Here is a 19,765-nt window from a genome sequence, read left to right on the forward strand (position 1 = left end):
TAGATGCCTAGTAAATTTGAGCCAGTACTAATTGATGCGTAAAATTCTAAGCTTCCTGGGAAGTCTAGTACTTGACAGGCACTTACACATTATCCCATCTAATCTGCGTATCTATCCTATAATGTAGGTATTGCCATCTCCTTTTTACTGAGGAAGGGTACATTTCCTATGTCAAACAACTGGCAAGTGGGGAGTAGGAGGACGATAGAATCTCATAGCCTCTCAGCTTTCTGACACAGAAGCTGCAGATTAAGACAAGTGTTTTCAAATGATTTATTCTATTCATGTTTGTTAAAGTCTTGCCCAAACACATACTCTAAGTGTGAGAAATGAGGATACTTCATTAAAAAAATTTTTCAGGACTAAAATGTAATTTTGATTTCTTTTCTAGCAGACAAAACAAGTGCTGAACACCTAAAGAGATTGGGGAGTTGACAGTTTCAGATGAAAAATAAGATGTCAACATCAAGAAGCTATAATTCTTCCAATCCGTTATTCACTATTTTAATGAGATTTGAGGATAAGCTGAGTAAAGAAATAATCATATTCCCTGAGATCAGAAATATATGTCAGATGAATTTATTCTGTATCCCCAAGTGGCAAATAATGTTCTACAATTCCGAAGTCTCTCATAACTCTCATTCATGAAAGCCACATTACTCTCCCTCACTCTTCCAAAGTATCCTATCCTTCCTGGCCATTTTTAGCTTCTCCTACTGTCTCTTTTTATCCCAGTTGGCTATGAGATTATAAAATCTTCTCACAGCAAATACATTCAGATGTGACAATAGCAAAAATTTGGGGGTGGTATGGAGTTCTGAGTTTCCTGTTTGGCTAAATCTGGGTTTGGATCCTGGCTCTGTCACTCACAGCTGGGTGCCTATATTAGTCAGAGTTATCTACAGGAGAAGAACTAATAGGAGATTTTATATATCTATATATCTATATCTACATCTATATATCTATATATATATATATCCCAACACACAGACTCAAATGTTAATCTCCTTTGGCAACACCTCACAGACACACCCAGGATCAATACTTTGCATTTTTCAATCCATTCAAGTTGACACTCAGTATTAACATCACAAGTCCACCCCTTGTCGAATTGAACCCACACACATCTCCTGAAATCATACATAACTTCAAATAAAGACAATAATAAGGTCATAATTACACCTAACATACTACAACTCTCCTTCATACAACCAGAAATGCAACAATCCCTAACCCAAATGCTATTACATAAAGTTAACAACACATAAATGCTGATATGAAGTCATTAAATCTTACGTCACATGATAAAGGAAAAAGGGAATAAAATGAAGGTATTTTCTTAGTGCAAGTGTATACTTGCACAAACATGTTTCTAACAAAAGGAGAAGGAAATACTCATGACAATTACAGTCCCCATTTCTGCAGCTGGTCACATGGTCGTAGCTGATATTGATGACTACCTTGTTCTGCTACCCATTCTGTATTCCCTTTGCCTTCAGCAAGCATCTTGGCAGGTCGTGGTTTTTTCCCCTGGTGGAGTTACCCAACCATCAGTTCTTGACTTCTGTGCACTCACAGGCTCAACATCATGTGGAAGCTGCCAAGGTTTAAGCCACAGCCCAGCCTCTATGTTGGGCCCTTTCAGCCACCGCTAGAGCAGCTGGGATGTACCAAGACCTTAGGCTGCACACAGCACAGGGACCCTGGGCCCAGCCCACAAAAACATGTTTTCCCCCTAAGCCTCCTGAGATGGGAGGGACTGCCATGAAGACCTCTGATATGCCCTGGAGACATTTTCCCCATTGGCTTGGGGATTAACTTTCAGCTCCTTAGTATTTATGCAAATTTCTGCAGCCGGCTTGAATTTCGCCTCAGAAAATTGATTTTCCTTTTCTATCACATTGTCAGGCTGCAAATTTTCTGAACTTTTATGCTCTGCTTCCCTAATAAAACGGAATGCCTTTAACAGCACACAAGTAACCTCTTGAATGCTTTGCTGCTTAGAAATTTATTCCACTAGATACTCTAAATCATCTCTCTCAAGGTCAAAGTTCCACAGATCTCTAGGGCAGGGCAAAATTCCTCGTCTTTTTGCTGAGACATAACAAGAGTCACCTTTGCTCCAGTACCCAACAAGTTCCTCCTCTCCATCTGAGACCATCTCGTCTTGGATTTCATTGTCCATATCACTATCAGCCTTTTGATCAAAGCTAGTCAACAAATCTCTAGGAAGTTCCAAACTTTCCCATATTTTCCTGTCTTCTTCTGACCCCTCCAAACTGTTCCAACCTCTGCCTGTTACCCAGTTCCAAAGTTGCTTCCACATTATTGGGTATCTTTTCAGCAGTGCCCCCACTCTACTGGTACCAATTTACTGTATTAGCCCATTTTCATGCTGCTGATTTCATACCCGAGACTAGGCAATTTACAAAAGAAAGAGGTTTAATGAACTTACAGTTCCACATGATTGGGGAGGCCTCACAATCATGGTGGAAGGCAAGGAAGAGCAAGTTACATCTTACATGGATGGCAGCATACAAAGAGAGAGCTTGTGCAAGGAAACTCCCCTTTGTAAAACTATCAGATCTTGTGAGACTCATTCACTATCACAAGAACAGCACTGGGTCCCTTCCACAACTCTTGGTAATTATGGGAGCTACAAGATGAGATTTGAGTGGGGGCTCAGGGCCAAATTATATCAGTGCCCTTCAGAATGAACTTAACTGATGATTTCCTCAATTACTGAAAAGTTAGATTAATTAAAGAGCAACAACAATAATTACTTAGTGATAAGTAAATTAAATACTTAATTCTAGTAACAACTCTGTGAAGTAGTTTCCTTTAATATCTTCATTTGACGGCTGGGCTCAGTGGCTCATGCTTGCAGTCCCAGCACTTTGGGAAGCTAAGGCAGGCAGATCACAAGGTCAGGAGTTCGAGACGAGTCTGGCCAGTGAAACCCAGTCTCTACTAGAAATACAAAAATTAGCTGGGCATGGTGGCAGGCACCTGTAATCCCAGCTACTTGGGAGGCTGAGGCAGGAGAATCCCTTGAATTCAGGAGGCAGAGGTTGCGGTGAGCCGAGATCCAGCCACTGCACTCTAGCCTGGGTGACAGAGCTAGACTCCAGCTCAAAAAAAAAAAAAAAAAAAATCATCTTCATTTTACATACAGATGACCACACTGTGACTTAAAGAGGTGAAGAAAATTATCCAAATTATACAGCTTCTAAGTAGCATTGCTGAAACTCAACCCCCATTTTTATATTGCTAACAGCTTCTCAAATAATGCTATCTGCATATTGCTATTTGTGAAAATCACTTGAGGTGAATTCATGTAATACTCATGATAGATCAATGACTTTCATTAAATATTGGTTCCTATTTATTTGTATTTATATAGCACTTTATTTTTCCCAAATCAGTTTAGATTTATTTCACTTGATCTTCCTTGGACAGATAAACAGAAATATAAGATTAAATGATATCAACAAATCGCCAGTGGAAATGGTCCTAGGATGTGGGCCTTCTCTCTTCATATTTGGTAGCTTTTTTCCTTCAAACCTTCAATTCTTCAAGATACCATAAGAAGAAACTTTGAATTTTAACTTTTCTTGTGTCCTCCCTCCATTTTCGGGCTCTGAGGAAAGGCATATGAAAATAGGGCATATGCTTATTTTCATAAAAGGATGAGTGCCTTGATGTTACAGAACCTGATAGCACACACTTAAAATGATTATTTTGCCATCTTTGGAATCATCATGGCTGGAGGGCCACTCACAACAGGACTTTTCCTCTTCTTGCAATGATAAGCCTTAATGGAATCTGGCCTGCAGAGTGTCTGGGCTGTGTGTGAGCCTGATGTCAGATCAAGTCCAAGCAAGTTCCCCGAAGCTCAGGCTTTACAACATCGTGTAACTCAGAAACATTCCATCAAGCCACCACCCACCTTTTCCAGTGGGAATCTACTAAAATGATTTTCTTGGAAGCAGTGTGGAAGTAGGGGGAAGGGTGTTAAATTTGTGCTTTTGGAGTGGATTGTAGATGGGTGAGTGGGTGGAGAAAAGAGCGAGGGGGGGAATTAAAAGCAAAGATGGAAAAAATAACCACGCTGCCACCAAAATATTCTGCTCAAGGATGAGGGAGTACACCCTACAGCTGTTAGTGCTGTTCAGCATATTTTGCATATTTACATATACCAAGTATTTCCAAACAGCCTTGTGTTTGTTTTAAAATCCCACACAGAGATGTCTGGTAAAGCTGTCACTGCAGAAACTTCATGGTGAAGTTTGCAAGACTATTTTCAAAATTCTTTATATGCATCATAAACTGAGCAGAAGAGCTATTGTCATTAACCACATTATAGAGAAATCTAAACTAATCTGCCTACCCATCAGACAACACTCAGAACAAAGCACCCATGTTCTAAGACAAAGAAAGAACCTCGTTGATTGAAGCCAATTTTTTTTATTGTTGGTGTAATTTGTTTAACACAAAATGGCACATAGCATGATATCATGTCACCCATTGATCCTTGATTAGTCCTGAAGTTATCAAAGTATGATTTTTCTTTATTTCTGTTGACTCTAATCTTTGACTTAACGATATTTTCCCAGACTTACTGAGTTATAATTGACACATAAAAGTTGTATATATTTAAGGTATACGATATGATGATTTGATATAGGTAAACATTGTGTAATCATTATCACAATCAAATTAATACAACCATAACCAGAAGTATTTTTTGTAAGAAAAATGATAACACTGGACAGATTTTTCATGTAGCCATTTTCTTTTGGAAACATAAAACACCGCAAAACCATACATAGCTCATTTGAAAAAGATTCTTAAGCTTTCAACAGAAGGAATAGGGGAGTTTAAAGCTATATTTTCCTTTTAGCAAGATCCACAAGAAAGGATAGAGTGTCATGCTTAAAGGGGAACAGATTTTGTATTTTTTGGCAAGATATTAAATCCTCTGTTGCTATATTTGGCTCTCTGCAAATAGTCTCTTGTACAAGTGCAAAGCAAAGATCAATGCTGGTGTTCTTCATTCAGTCACAGCCAAACTTGGTATGGAAAGTAAAACAGTTGTGCTTGAGTGTTGTTTCGAACAAAGTCTTGCAGCTCATTTATTGATCAGCAGCATTCCAGAGTATGGATACCCTCTTTACACATTAAATCTATCAAAACATGTTTGTTTTTCCATAACAGTTTTCCACTGCTTAACTGATAGCAGATGGAGTGATTCAATCTGGACAAAAGTGTTAAAGCTTTACCACGTCAATGTGGTCATATTTAGCTATTCAGTCAAATGTGTATAAGCAGGTCAAATAAGATGCTTGGAGACTTAGGACATCGCAAGATGGGTCTAAGTTCCCAAAAAAGGAAGCAAAACAATTAAATCCTACTTGGTTGTCCCCAGAGAAAACACACTTCAGCTAGGAAGAATCTGCACTAGATGACCTGCTCTCCACCCCCTAGACTGCTCATCTTACATAAGTAACACATAACCCTTTGGATTCTGAAGCACTATAATAACTACATGAAACATTTGAAATAGTGACAGGAATTTTCTTTACATGCAATTATTTAATGAATGAAGATAAACCCCCACACAAATGCCAACGCAAACATTATGACTTGCTACTCCCAGTGAAATAGTCTTTCTCGATTACAAGAGTGATAGAAAATGATGGAAGTCCAATACTAATTGTTGTAGGTAGAATAATGGCTCCAAGTCCTAATCCCCAGAACCATTGAATATGTTACTGTACATGGAAAAAGGGCCTTTAAAGATGTAATTAAGAACCTTGAGCATGGCGCAATGGCTTATGCCTGTAATCCCAACACTTTGGGAGGCCAAGGCAGGCAGATCACGAGGTCAGGAGATGGAGACCATCCTGGCCAACATGGTGAAATCCCGTCTCTACTAAAATACAAAATATTAGCCTTGTGTGGTAGCACGCATCTGTAGTCCCAGCTGCTCGAGAGGCTGAGGCAGGGGAATCCTCTGAACCCGGGAGGCGGAGGTTGGAGTGAGCCGAGATCACGCCACTGCACTCCAGCCTGACGACAGAGCAAGACTCCATCAAAACAAAACAAAACAAAACAAAACAAAACAAAAAAACAAAACAGAACAAAAACCTTGAGATGAAGAGATTATTCTGGATTACACAGATGCAGCTATTGTAATCACATGAGTCCTTAAATATGTAAAGGAGAGGAAGAAGAGGAAGTCAGTGATGTCATGTGAGAAGGTCTAGACCAGGTTGCTGGATTTGAAGATGGAAGGAAACTAAGCAAAGGACTCTAGAAGCAGGGAATAGCAAGATTCTCTCTTGGAAGCATCCAGGAAATGCCTCCTACATTCTGTAGCCCACCAAGACTAAGATCTTTGCTGAATGTCTGACTGACAGAGCTGTAAGATACTAAATTTGTGTTGTTTTAGGCCGTTATCGTTGTAGTAATGTAGTAATATTTTACAGCAGTTCTAAAAATCTCATTTTGACACCACATTCTAAATATGGTAGACAGTTAAAAAGCCTGCACCAAATTATTTCATCTGTAATGCTGGAAAGTCTATTATTTAAATGCTGATTTTCAGACTTTAGTACTTTCACATTAAAGATACGTGTAATAAGAAAATTGAGGGCCCACGTAGAGAAACTCTAGCTTTCTTCAGAATACAAGGTCTTGGAATTCTCTTTTCAATGTTAATGAATCGTAGAAAAGTTTTTGTTTGTTTTTTCATACTACTTATGGCAGAGTCCCTGTCAACAAATGTAAAAACAATAAAATACACCTTGGTCAACAAATATCCTTAGAAGCATTGTATTATAAAATTCTCAAGACTCTTGCTGTTATGTAATTAATATACCCCATTTCATTTTCTTTTCCATTATAAACATGTAATTTATAATCTATTCCTTGCTGTAACATATAGACTTCTTGGCCCTAGAAATTAACTTCTTAATTAATAACACCTAAGATGTTGTAATTTCCAAAATATTTATAAGATGCTTAATTGAATAAGGAGGAAACAAAAAGAGCTTTAAATTCTCAAGAAATGCAGACCAAATCCAAATGCTACGTTAAAATACAAACATTCAATTCACATTAAATTATTTATTGAACAAATTGAAGATAATGACATATGTTTTTATTACAAAGTCTTCCATCATCTTATATCATTGACACATATTATGAGACCTGCATTTGAAGAGTGAATAGAAATAAGAAAATGTTTTCCCAACCCCACAAAAACAGAAAAAAATATAATTTTATAATTATCTTATAAAGCCAAAAGTTTTATGAATTATACTTTTTTTATTAGTTAAAAATGACAGCATAACTAAGGTTAATTTTTATTTCTGGAAACACAAAATTAAGGTAGCACAACTGCTTGTAGAACTAACAAGTCTGAAATTTCATGGCATTTCAATGCAGTGAAATAATATTTCTATTGTTAGTTTTCAGTTTACCTAATCAAGTGACAAATATAAAATTCACTACACTGTATTTTTGTTGATGAAAGCATTTCACCTTACCTAGATTTATATAATAAAAACAAATTGTATCCATCTTCCCTTTAAATATATGTACTTTAAAGTGATACAAAGAATTCACATGAAAACCTTTCCCTATGTTTTATCTCCTGAAAAAAAAATGTATGGAATAGTATTTTTAAATCAGATATAATATCCAATATTATACATATCCTAAGAAATTAAATCAATTGTGTAAATAATCATTATTAACTTTTGCTCTAGCCACGGCATAGAAAGAAATGTACATCTCTATTAATATAAAGAGATATCAATAGGAAAGTTCACATCTTATGCATATACCAAAAAAACTAATTAAAGTATGTTGCATTTTAAAAGAATTATTCTTATGCCAAATTTAGTAGTCTAGAAATTGTTTTTTTTTAAAAAAAAAACAAATTGATGGTTACTTATCCTTTTCTAAAAGGTGTCTGTTTGCTTATACAATGGAATTGGTAAAAGTACACTTATTTATAATAGAATTTCTTGGAACTTAAAAAGGAGATTCAGAAAAACTTATTGGATCAAATTAAATTGACTACAACTTCAAGAGAATACTACTTTGACCAATACTTTAAAACTATAAAAGTATTTTTAAACAAAAAAGCACAATAGACAATAAAAGAAATAGAAAAGTTGAGATACTTTAACAATAATGACGATTTCTGTAGGTTGTAAAAGTGTACATGGTGCAATTCCCAGAGAGCACTACATGATTCAAAAGAAAAAAAAAAAACCTGCTAAAAAATTCTAAATGTCTGTGCTGTGACCAATCTCCATGACCAAGTTACCAAGTAAAGTAACATTTTGAAGTTACTGAGACTGAGGTTTCCTTATGGACTCCACCCATGCCCCCACTTGCCAGAGCCATTCACTTTTTTATAGGTTATATGTTTGTTTTCAACATTCGTTTTTGAATGGATGTTGAAAGTTAGGCTAAAATTTTTGCCTAATTTTTCTATAATGATTTTAATAATAGTTTCAGTGCTTTAATAATAGATTTAAAGGGCACTTTGGCCTTTAAATATTTTCAGAGAATAAACTGTAATTTCTCTCTCAAACAAGCCTTTCTTATTCTGAAAGATGTCTTTTATCTTACAGGAAAGAAAAAAAAAATGAGTTTCTAGGAGCCTCTCCATTAAACTGGCAGGCTGATTTCATTTCTGATCCCATACAGTTTCTGTTGTCTTTCCCTTGGCTGCAAAGGTGATCAATCAGGAATCCGAACTGCCATCAATACCCCTTTGTAACTGCAATGGCTCAAGTGAACTCCTTCCATCTTCAATAACTGACACAGTGTCAACATCTGCTTCCAATAAGGTTGTTTCTTTTTTTCCTTGAGTAGAGTAAATCTGCTGACTGAGATCATAAATGGTTGTGTTTTTTCCCCCTTTTAATGCGGAAGATTTTTTCCACCATATTTTGCAACTTTCCTTCAAGTCAAGTAAAAATAAAAAAAAATTGGATAACTTCAAAAGAAATGTTCTTATCCTAGGTGCCAAGGAAGTTTGATATATAACTAAAAATATAAACTATGGTGAATGAATGACACTGTCCTCATAATTTTGGACACAGTAATTTAATTAAAGTTTTGGAACACGTAGGAAAACTGAATTGGACCTACATGCCACTATAAGGTTAATTTATTTTTCCTTCAGAAATGACACACTAAAAAGTCAGCTAATTAAGAAACGTACATTCATCTCCTATACCAGGTAGAAGGAACAGTTAGTAGGAGAAAAAGATTCTCTTTGCAGTAATTTCTTACAGAAAAACAATCATGTATCTATTTGATTGCTGCAGAAACGGATATGGATGTGAAGAGAAGAGACCTTTGGGAGCTCAATTTAATGAACTACTTACTCAACTGATAGGCATCTGTAGTAGCTGTTATTTATTGAACATCTAATATGAGCTAGATGATTGATCGTGTGTGTGTGTGTGTGTGTGTGTGTGTGTGTGTGTATGTGATTTCCAACTTCCAGAGCCTGCCTGTTAGGTATTATCCCATTTTACTCATGAGATAAATAAATGAAGCCCCAAACCACACATAAACTTGTGGCTAAACTAGAATTTAGAGAATGGCCTAACAGCCAAGTTCTTTTCCATTAATTCATTCTGCTTTCTATTTATCCCTCAGTCAAAACTCTAACATATATACTTTCCTTTTTCCACCACTTAATGCCACTGCCCCCAACGCCTTAATTCAGCAAACACTATTTAAAGAAGGGACACTCAGTAAGGGATAGAATACAGGTTCTTGAAACAGTTTCTGATTTCCACTTTAAATTATAAATACAATATTAAACCAGATAGCAAACTCAAAAGCTAGACAGGGTGACATATTCTGCAAATCTTAGAATAGGAATGGGCAAATACTTTTTGTATAATGAATAACAAGCTTCTCAAAGGCAACTTTCATGTCAGTGCTTAGAATTTGGGTTTTTTTTGAAGTCTTATAAAGTTAAAGAAATAAATCCCTCAATTATTTGCAATCCACTCCTCATTTTGCAAATTTTAGAGCAATCTTAGCCATTTTTGCTTAACAAAATAATATAAATACTCTTTCTTAAGAAGAAAGAAAAAGGAGAGCAAATAGAGGGGAAAGTTAAGAGAGGGTGCTTAACTTTCTTAAGAAGACACATTGATTTCTCAAAAGTTTAGAGGCTCTTTCAAATTAATAATGAGAGACAAAATAATCTGTTAGGTTCCTGATTTGTCAACATTATGTTGTTTCTTAGCTCCCGATGGTTTATTGGTGGAAGCATAGATTCTATTTAAAATAAACGAGACAATTTTCTAGGGTCTACTTCACAGATATTTAGAAAGCTTGAATAAAATCTGATTTGTAAAATCAGACAAAAGTCACCTTTGTCTAAAGGTGGAGTGGTTTTAATAAAATTGTGGAGGCAGATAGTAGCCCTCAATAAAACAGTTCGGAAGCCTCTAAGTCCAACAGCATCATTTTGATGTGAAAAAGGAAGAGCCAGAGAATGACAGGATTTTAAACTTGGAATGAATTCAGAATATTATGCTAAATTACAACCCATCCTCTTTTAGGACTTCTAACAGCAATATGGTCCTAGAAGACAATTATAGAGACATGCTCATTCTTTTTCTATGTATATTTTTGATCCACTCCCTGGGTGGCAGTGTACCCCAAACACCTAGGTCCTGTTTTCTTTTTCCTTTTGAGACAGGATCTTGCTCTGTTGCCCAAGCTGGAGTACAGTGGTGCAATCACAGCTCACTGCAAGCTGCAAACTCAAACTCCCAGGCTCAAACGATCCTCCGGACTCAGCCTCCAGAGTAGCTGGGACAACAGGTGTGCCCCACAATGCCCAGGTAATTTTTCAGAAATTTTTTGTAGGGGTAGGGTCTCCCTGTGTTGCCTAGGCGGATCTTGAACTCCTGGGCTCAAGCAATCCTCCCGAGCCTCTGCATCCTATAATACTAGGATTACAGGCATGAGCTGCTGTGCCCAGCCTGGGTCCTGTTTTCAAAGAGAGAGCTCACTTACAAATCTTTCCTGTGTACAGCAGAAACCAGGTTCCCAACATTTCTCAGGTCCTCAGAGCCAATAAACTTTTTATCTGACAGTTACCGGGAGAACACAGAGCAAAGTCTAAATTCAGGGTGAAGACATCTAATTAATGCCCTTCAATTAAATTTGGTGGAAAATAAGAAATGGAGCTAGGAATAACTACTTTCCTTTTCCTCTTCATTGGGAAAATCCAACTGAATGATCTGAATGAGTTTAACACTACTTTCAAATAAATTACAAAGGAAGTTAATGTATTCCGAAGGTGGATGTGGATGAGGCAAATAACCCTGTCAGTCATCACATGGGGACTGTTGAATACTTGCCTTTGAAAACTCAGAAGGACACAAGGCAAATCCAGATTTATAAATTCACTAAATTTTGTGCCCCATGTATTTGGGCAAATTATAAATGAAACAATCATATCAAATCAAATTATGGACCAAAGTATAGAAAATTTAACCTGGCTACTCCCAGGAAATATAAGTTCATATTATTAGTGAGTGGAAGGTATCTTAAATTTGGACCCCACAATGGTAAAAATGTGCATATTGTGTAAAAGAGAGTCTAGGTAAGAAACAGCAAAGTGCGGAGTGATGAGAGTACAAAAGAGTATATAGATCTGAAGCTCAAAAGACGGATAGGATATAAATGAATACAGAAATTACAGCCAAGGAAAATATTTGATAATTATCTGTGAGAACTCTGCCTAGCTGAACATGTCATGTTCATGTCTAAAAAGTTCGCATATATGATACGAACAATTAAAGATAGAAAGTGGCATTTCACTGAACATACTATTTTATGTGGGTGGAGAGAAAAATGGGAGAAATTTGAAAAAACCTCTTTATAAAGCTAAAAAACTTCTCTAATACACTAACTTTTTTACATGACATCTCTGGAAGCAGTTAATGGAAGAAATGAACTTTGCCTTTGAAGTCCAGCAGTATCAGTAACTGCTGCTTTCATAATCTTAATCTTCTCCTAGCAGTGTCTTAATGATAATTTCAACTTTATTTAGATCCTGAGAGCTATATCAAGTTAAATCCTCAAATTTTTAATTTTTAGCCCAATTTAAATTGTATATAACCTCTGGTTTTATTTTTAAATTGTGGTATAAATTTAAATCCTAATATACACTTTATTTTGCCCTAAATTTCTTTCTAAAAAGGAATTAAATCAAGTAAAGCCAGATTTAAACAAACAAAAAAAGAGACTTGTTAAGTTCTGTGTTGAAACTATTATATATAGAACTGTTTGTTTGTTTGTTTGTTTGTTTGTTTAGCTTACAGGGATAGGTGGCATTATAGGAAAGAGCTCGGGCTTTGTAATTTTTCTAGTACCTTCCCAGATATTGTTCCTTCAAATGCTCTTCAGGAAAAACAAATCCCACTGAAAATATGACTTTTTAAATTGCCATGAATGAATAATTAGAAACAAGTAAAATAAGTCACTGGCACTCATAGGTGGCATGGTTAAATGCATTTTTTTCCTTGTAGTTGTATATAACCTCTGGTTCCATTTATCAAATTTGGATGGGCTAGAAAGAGAATTAGTCTCCTCTAGGCAAACTCTTCATTTGATTGAAAGTTTATGCCAACTTTCTTATTAGTCAACCTCCAAGTTATTCTTTGGGAGAAATCAAAGCAATAAAATATCATTTCTTTAGTACAGTCATTAAAAAAAATTTTCAAGCTATACATATAATGCAAAACTAATTGAGCTAGCATGGAATTAAATCTTTACTGAGATTCAATGTAAAAACAATACTGCATTGGTTTGACTACGGTATAGCTACTTTTGTAAAAAGGAAAAAACAAAACATTTGAGGTAACCTAGAAAGCACAGACAGAGCATATAATAGACATCTTAGAGATAAGCATTTTAAACATTTTTGCCAGTGCTTCTCTGAGAGCAAGTTCTTTAAACAGAACTCAACAATTTTTACAATATTAAAAAAAATACATCCCTCAAAAATAGCCCATCAATGCTAAACCAAACTTTTTGTATTTCTACAAAAATAGATGCACATAGAGCTACAAACTTGTATTCCTGAAAGAATGAACATTTTAATGTGTGGTTCATCCTTTCCTGACAAGGTGGTTGGCTAAAAAAAAAAATCAAAATGAAACAAAAACTTAGCTATATATTGATAAAAGCAAGATAACAAAAGGAGAGAGTTGCACAGTTGGCAAAGGCTCAGATGAGGAAATAAACAAATAAAAATGCTTTTCTTCAATGTCTGGGACCCACTTTGCTTTCTCAAGAAAGGCCGAAAACCAGTCAACTGCGTGACACTTTGTCTTCTCCTTCTATGCCTTTCGTGTCCTATTGCTGAATGGAAAATCCCGACAGTATCTTTTCCCAGTGGGCCCTTGGATTTATGCTGCAACTTAACTCACTAAGATTGTGTGTTTCAGTACCATGGTGATTCCTTACTCTTGTCTTGATGCTGTAGACCTGGAACAAATGACAATGGGGAAAAATAAAGAACATTAATACATATGGTACCAAAAATTAGCATAATCGGCAATACTTTGGATATAGAAACCAAAATGATAATCCAGGCAACTGTGAGTTCTGACCTGAAGACATCATGATCTCTAAGCAAATTCTGTGCTGGAGCTCACAATTTTCAAAAAATCAACTAACACAGTATGTGACAAAAACACAAGACTAGGACAGTGCTATTTATACAATACAAATTATTTGCTATATTTTTTATTTGCTTGGAGTATGAGTGAATAGTAAATAGCAAAAATGAAACATTTGTTTCATTGGGAGAAAAAAGACATAAATAATCTTTGGAGCATTTATTCAGTGCTTCAATTAATACTTTCAGTAACAATCAAAATTATTCTTTTAGACTAATGTGATAAATAAATTCTGTTGTTATTTTGAAATGTACTCCACAATGGGATTACTATAAACTATGTGAGCAATTAGATGGCTAAAAACTGAGTCTACTATTGTCAATAAAATAAACATAGTTGGTTCATAACTAACAGTCCAGACCTATATTCTATTTATTAATTTACTTATTTTATCTTATCTTCTTCCAAAAAGTATTTAAAGTGGATTTAAAAAATCATACCAGATAGCAAAAATTAAAATTTAGAAGTTAAAAATAGTGACAAAAGGAAGGTATACATTGATTAATAGGACATAGATTAATTCAAACTCAAAGCTAAAATCAGTAAGAAGTTTATCAAACAAAAAACAGGAAATGTGACTTTTATCTGTGTCTAATACAGTTAATTGAATAATTTCTGATATGGGCAATTCACATAGCACCTTCAGTTTGCACCTACTCGAAGTTACTTTTATTTTGTTTTTTTTTCTTTCCAGCTTCATTGAAATATAATTGAAAATTAAAATTGTATATATTTAAGGTGTATAACGAGATACTTTGATGAACTTATATATTGTGAAATGATTACCTAAATAAAGTTAGTTAATGCATCTGTCACCTGTTTTAGTTCCCTTTGTTTTTGTTCCTGAAGTATAATTGTTTGGAAGAGTAAAAACACAGAATAATAGGTGCTTCTATGTTGTTTAAAACTAAATAACAAAACATGAAGCAAAACTCTTTAAACATGTGTGTAGAAATGCAGCAAGGTTGCTGTTGTGTGGGTGCAAGGATCTCAAGTTGTCTGCTTGACCTTTGATCTAAAACTGTTGTAAACCCAGGATGGATGTCAGAAATTTAATAGCTAAATGAGCCAATTTGGTTCAAAGTTTTTCTATTATTAAACAACATTTCTTATCCCTCAACTAGTCAAAGAATTTTGCAAAATATGGATTTCATTACAAAATAGGACACAATTAGTGTTTGGAGGCATTAAGGCAATATACAAAACTGACTACACAAAAGGCAAAAGAACAAATAGAAGGAGATATACACATGTAACTAACCTGCACATTGTGCACATGTACCCTAAAACTTTAAGTATAATAATAATACATAAATTAATTTAAAAAAAGCAGCATCTCATAAAATTACAAGTCTCAATCTGTGTACTGTGTAGCATTTGTGTACTGGAAACAAACAACACTTCCTGAATGCCAAAAGATTGGCTCCACCTTTTTCTTTTTACCACAAGCATACTGGTTTTATGCTTGATAAAGAAGCAATAGTTTTCCTTTCCCATTTCGAAAGAAGAGAAGGAGAAGGATAAAAGAGGACAATGAGAGGGAGAAAAAAAGTAAAAGGATCTGGGGGTATGTCAATCCACTCTAAGTTTGCTTTATTCATTTTCAAATGGTTTTCTGGTTAGAATAATTTGCAACCTGACATAGGCTCTGTTGGGTAACTCTTGTAATCTAAACCACCTTTACTGACAATCTGCTGACTATATAAATATTTTTTTAATTATTAAAACATCTCATCTTCTGTATGACTCAGGATTTCCACACTTGAAGACTGCATCAATCTACAGAATGTCAGCACTGCAAGTCATGAATACTGTTGTAATCATCAAGTGGTTTGCCTGTCTTATTCTTGCTTTTAAACAAAGGCAATTTCTTATTTGCTTTGCAAAGACATATGACTATTTCAAAATCACGTGAGACTTTTGCTGCGGACAAGTATTTCATTACTTAAGATCGCCCCAGATTTTCCAATCAGAATAACAGAAGTCATTCTCTCGTTATAAATTCATATATTCAATTTCTTGTTTCCATGTCTCTGCATTTCTACAATGCGAATCTTAAACAGTCAATTCCTCTGTGGCCTAAAATGTATCAGATATCTAATGGACCCTTGTGGTTAAACTTCTTCTTCGTGATGGAACATAAAAAATTTTGCTTTAATTACCAGGCATTCATATTTGTAAATCTCAAAATAGGCATATGTAAAGCACAAGAAAATGAGCAACTACAAACAAAAAACCCTACTAATAAGTTGCAAAAGAAAAGCAGGGCTGGCTGGGCGCGGTGGCTCATGTCTGTAATCCCAGCACTTTGGGAAGCCGAGGCGGGCGGATCACGAGGTCAGGAGACCGAGACCATCCTGGCTAACACGGTGAAACCCTGTCTCCACTAAAAATACAAACAATTAGCCGGGCGTGGTCGCGGGCGCCTGTAGTCCCAGCTACTCGGGAGGCTGAGGCAGGAGTATGGCGTGAACCCGGGAGGCAGAGCTCACAGTGAGCCGAGATCACGCCACTGCACTCCAGCCTGGGTGACAGAGCGAGACTCCATCTCAAAAAAAAAAAAAAGAAAGAAAAAAAGAAAAGAAAGAAAAGCAGGGCTACAATTTTTTTTTTATTAAGACAACTGGTAATGGTAGATTGGAAAAATTAAGAGTCAACAAGTACATTTAGTTTTTCCCAGCGAGGGTGGAGGGGGGCAAAATTGTTAACCCATGAATCTTATGTGGTCTACATTTATTTGGGATTTCCCAAGATTTTTCTTGCCAGAACAAAATCCACTCTGCTACAGGTTCTGCTCCTATTCATACTTTTCTGCTTCCTCACTTACCCAAATCAAACCTACTTGAAATTAATTCATAACATATCCTGAGATTTCCCCACTGGCTGTCTGAAATCACATCTGCTTACCTTCTTTATAGTAGCCATTTTCTTTTAGTTCTATTGTTCAGACTGTGAGATTTTTCAGTAGAAAGGAAAAAAAATCATAAAAATGAAGTGACCTAACATTTTCTTAGGGCCTTAATGATTGTATTAAGCACAGTGCTAAGTGCTTTATATGAAACATCATACTTCATGCTCCTAATCATGCTAAAATAATATTCATTTTACAAATGAGAAAATTTAAGTTAAGAGAATTTATGCAATTATTAAGTGAGAGAACTAGGATTTTAAAAGAGGTGTTCTGATGTCAGAGTCAATGGTCTTAACCACAATATACATGTTCACATTATATGAGTTATACTGGCTGTAGCCTAAGTCAAAATTATCACAAAATCAATTCAAGGAAAACTTAACAGATTATTATACTCCGTTTTGCACTGCTTAGAAACACCCTGATTTAACAGAACTCATATGAAGATTAACAAAACAGCCCTCAGTGATTTTTTAAAAATTCTCCATTTGTCACATTTTTCCCAAGATGACATAAATGATGGCATAGTAGTCTGTTACATTTTTGATGAAGACCACTTCAGTGGTATGATAGGATGTGTCATATTTAACTGATGTGTCTCTCTATATGTATCTTTAATTTAACCACCACACCCCCTGCCAGACTTCTCCAGTGTGAACTTTAAAAACATAGGGTGGTCAGTTGGCTCTTGAGGCGGTTGTCAGAAATGAATGAAGAAACAAAGATTTCAATTGTTTACTCCAGAGTTTGAGTTTGAAATTCAGTTAGGACAAAAGCCTGAAAGAAACTGAGAGTCCTTAGACCCATTTCCTTACTTCAATGCCAACACCACTACTGCCTGACCACCAAAAGAAAAGGAAAAAATATATTCAGAGCCAGGATGAGAGCAAAGGAAATAAAAACACACACAAAAAAGACACCCACCACAACAACAAAACATAAAAACAACAACAACAAAAAAAACCTTTGCATATGGGTAAGTCAGAAGTCTTGGTCAAGGAAGAGGATGAGAACATGATTTTCCTTAAAAATTTGAAGATTCTAAACAGTCTTAGTTCGTTTGGGCTGCTATACCAAAATATCATAAACTAGATAGCTTATAAATAACCAAATCTTATTTATCACAGTTCTGAAGGCTGGGAAATCTAAGATCAAGGTGCCAGCAGATTTGGTGTCTAGTGAGAGCCTGCTTTCTGGTTCACAGAGAGTGCCTTCTACTGTGTGATCACCTGAGATCTCTCTCAGATCTCTTTTATAAGGGCATTGATTTACATTCATGAAAGCTCTGCCCTCATGACCTAATCACCTCCCAAAGGGCCAGCCTTCTAATACCAGTACCTGGGGGCTAGGATTTCAACATATGAATTTGGGAGAGATGTAGTGATTCAGACCATAGCACTGACTGTACATAACAAGGCATTATGACTCATTTTCTAACTGAGATTCAGGGAGGCAGCAGCTTCACAGATCTACCTCTTGTAAAATGCTATAGAAATAAGAAAATAGAAATGGCAACATGGTAGGTCTGAGCATGAACAGCCTAGAGACTTCCCCCTCTTTAGTTTACTTCAAACCCTGTTTTTCCCCCAACAAAAAATCTTAAAGCTCGCCTGTGTTCCCCATAATTGGTATAGGAGACAGTTCAGTGAGAATTCTGGGGTCCTGTCAGTATTAGCTGTGATGTGGGTATCCCACAGCAGAAGAAATAGCATGGGCCACCCCAGAACCCCAGATGAGCGTCTTGCAGGGATCACAAACACTAGGAACTGAATTCAAATAGGCCATGTTGAGTAGGCCATTATTAGAAAGAACATTAGAAAGAATATTGTATGGAGAATGGCTGGAGAAACAGATTAGAGGAGGAGGGTATATTGGAAACAGCAGTCCAGGATAAGAATGAAAAGACAGAACCAAAAAGCAGACAACAACTTATCAACTGGACAGTTTTTAACTTGGACGTGAATAACTTTCTAGGAACAGAGGCAACCCCAAGGAAAAAAATGAGGAAAGAATCTGAGAAGACCTTTCAATTCAAATGGGATTTTGTTTTAAACTGAGAATAACGGAGCTGCCAGTGGATTGAACTAAGAATAAACATAATTGATGAGGGTAAGTCTTCTACCATTAGATAGAAATAATAAATAAACATTGGGTAACAAAAAACGTTACACTAATATACAGCTGAGTTTTAGGTACTGTTTGTTTGTCAGAGTCATAACCCACTAAATAAACATGCTCTACTTCTGAGAAAGCATAGTCATTTGACAACACCACTGATCATGGCTCTTTTAAGTAAGTTGAATATGCTTTCAATTAATTTTATTGCGGGAGATAAAAGAGGTAACCATACAATGGGAAACATGCTGTTGATTAAAAAAAGAGAACATAAATAGGAACATAAAGCCTGAAAGTGTGTGTAGAAACTTTGAAGACCTAAAAGTAAAGATAGCATTTGTATGGGTAAGTGTAAACTTTTCATTTCATACATATTAAAAGTCAAGAAGCCATGTGGATTAGAATGCTTACTATTAGACTATAAGAACCTGGTAACATTTCTATATTTAAAAAATAGATCTCCCCTTTCATCCATCCTTTAATAAAGATAAGAAATACTTATTACAAAGTTAAATACATACAACACTGTGTCAGATGCTACATCAAAATATCCAAACTTCACCAGCAACTTGACAGCTAACACTGACACATTGACATATGATCACAAAAAGGTGCAAGAGACAGTCATACTATTTTCTATTACTTTATGAAATTATCATTGTTAATGATCATACAATTGCATTTGTTTGTCTGAGCCCTGGAGCAATCACTTTAAATACTAGTGAAGAATTTCTAAATAAGATCTGTGTAGGGGTAGGACCTTAACACTTGCAAGAGAAAAATGTAAGAGAGAAGGCTACTCAATCTGAGAACTGTGATTTCATTTCAGGTGAATATCAAGATTAATATATAGGCGCTACATTTTAAAACATTTTTAAAACTCTTAAAACATCATGGAATTCTTGCTTAAAAATCAAGTTACATAGTATTTAGAAAGTAAAAAGCCTACATAATATCACCTATCATCAGACAATTTGCTAAGTGTACCCAATCT

At 35.6% G+C, this 19,765-nt stretch overlaps 1 protein-coding gene and 1 pseudogene across 11 annotated transcripts in view; both read right to left on the bottom strand.

The window, feature by feature from the left end:
- The window catches only part of VGLL3 (vestigial like family member 3), a 127,837-nt gene that overhangs the window by 70,066 nt on the left and 38,006 nt on the right, over positions 1-19,765 (bottom strand). For 2 of the 11 annotated variants that reach the window (XM_003831510.7, XM_063602861.1), the window contains exon 4: positions 7,117-13,551. The exons of 8 other annotated variants lie outside the window; for them this stretch is intronic. In XM_003831510.7, the coding sequence (XP_003831558.1) occupies positions 13,508-13,551 (44 nt within the window). In that variant the 3' untranslated portion in view covers positions 7,117-13,507. Of the gene's footprint in view, positions 1-4,451; positions 13,552-19,765 lie in introns of those variants that run through there. One more of the 11 variants, XM_063602864.1, reaches the window with a different exon arrangement.
- Positions 4,452-5,824, bottom strand: LOC106634587 (uncharacterized; annotated as a pseudogene).

Source organism: Pan paniscus, chromosome 2 (assembly GCF_029289425.2).
Source record: "Pan paniscus chromosome 2, NHGRI_mPanPan1-v2.0_pri, whole genome shotgun sequence".
Taxonomy (NCBI): domain Eukaryota; kingdom Metazoa; phylum Chordata; class Mammalia; order Primates; family Hominidae; genus Pan; species Pan paniscus.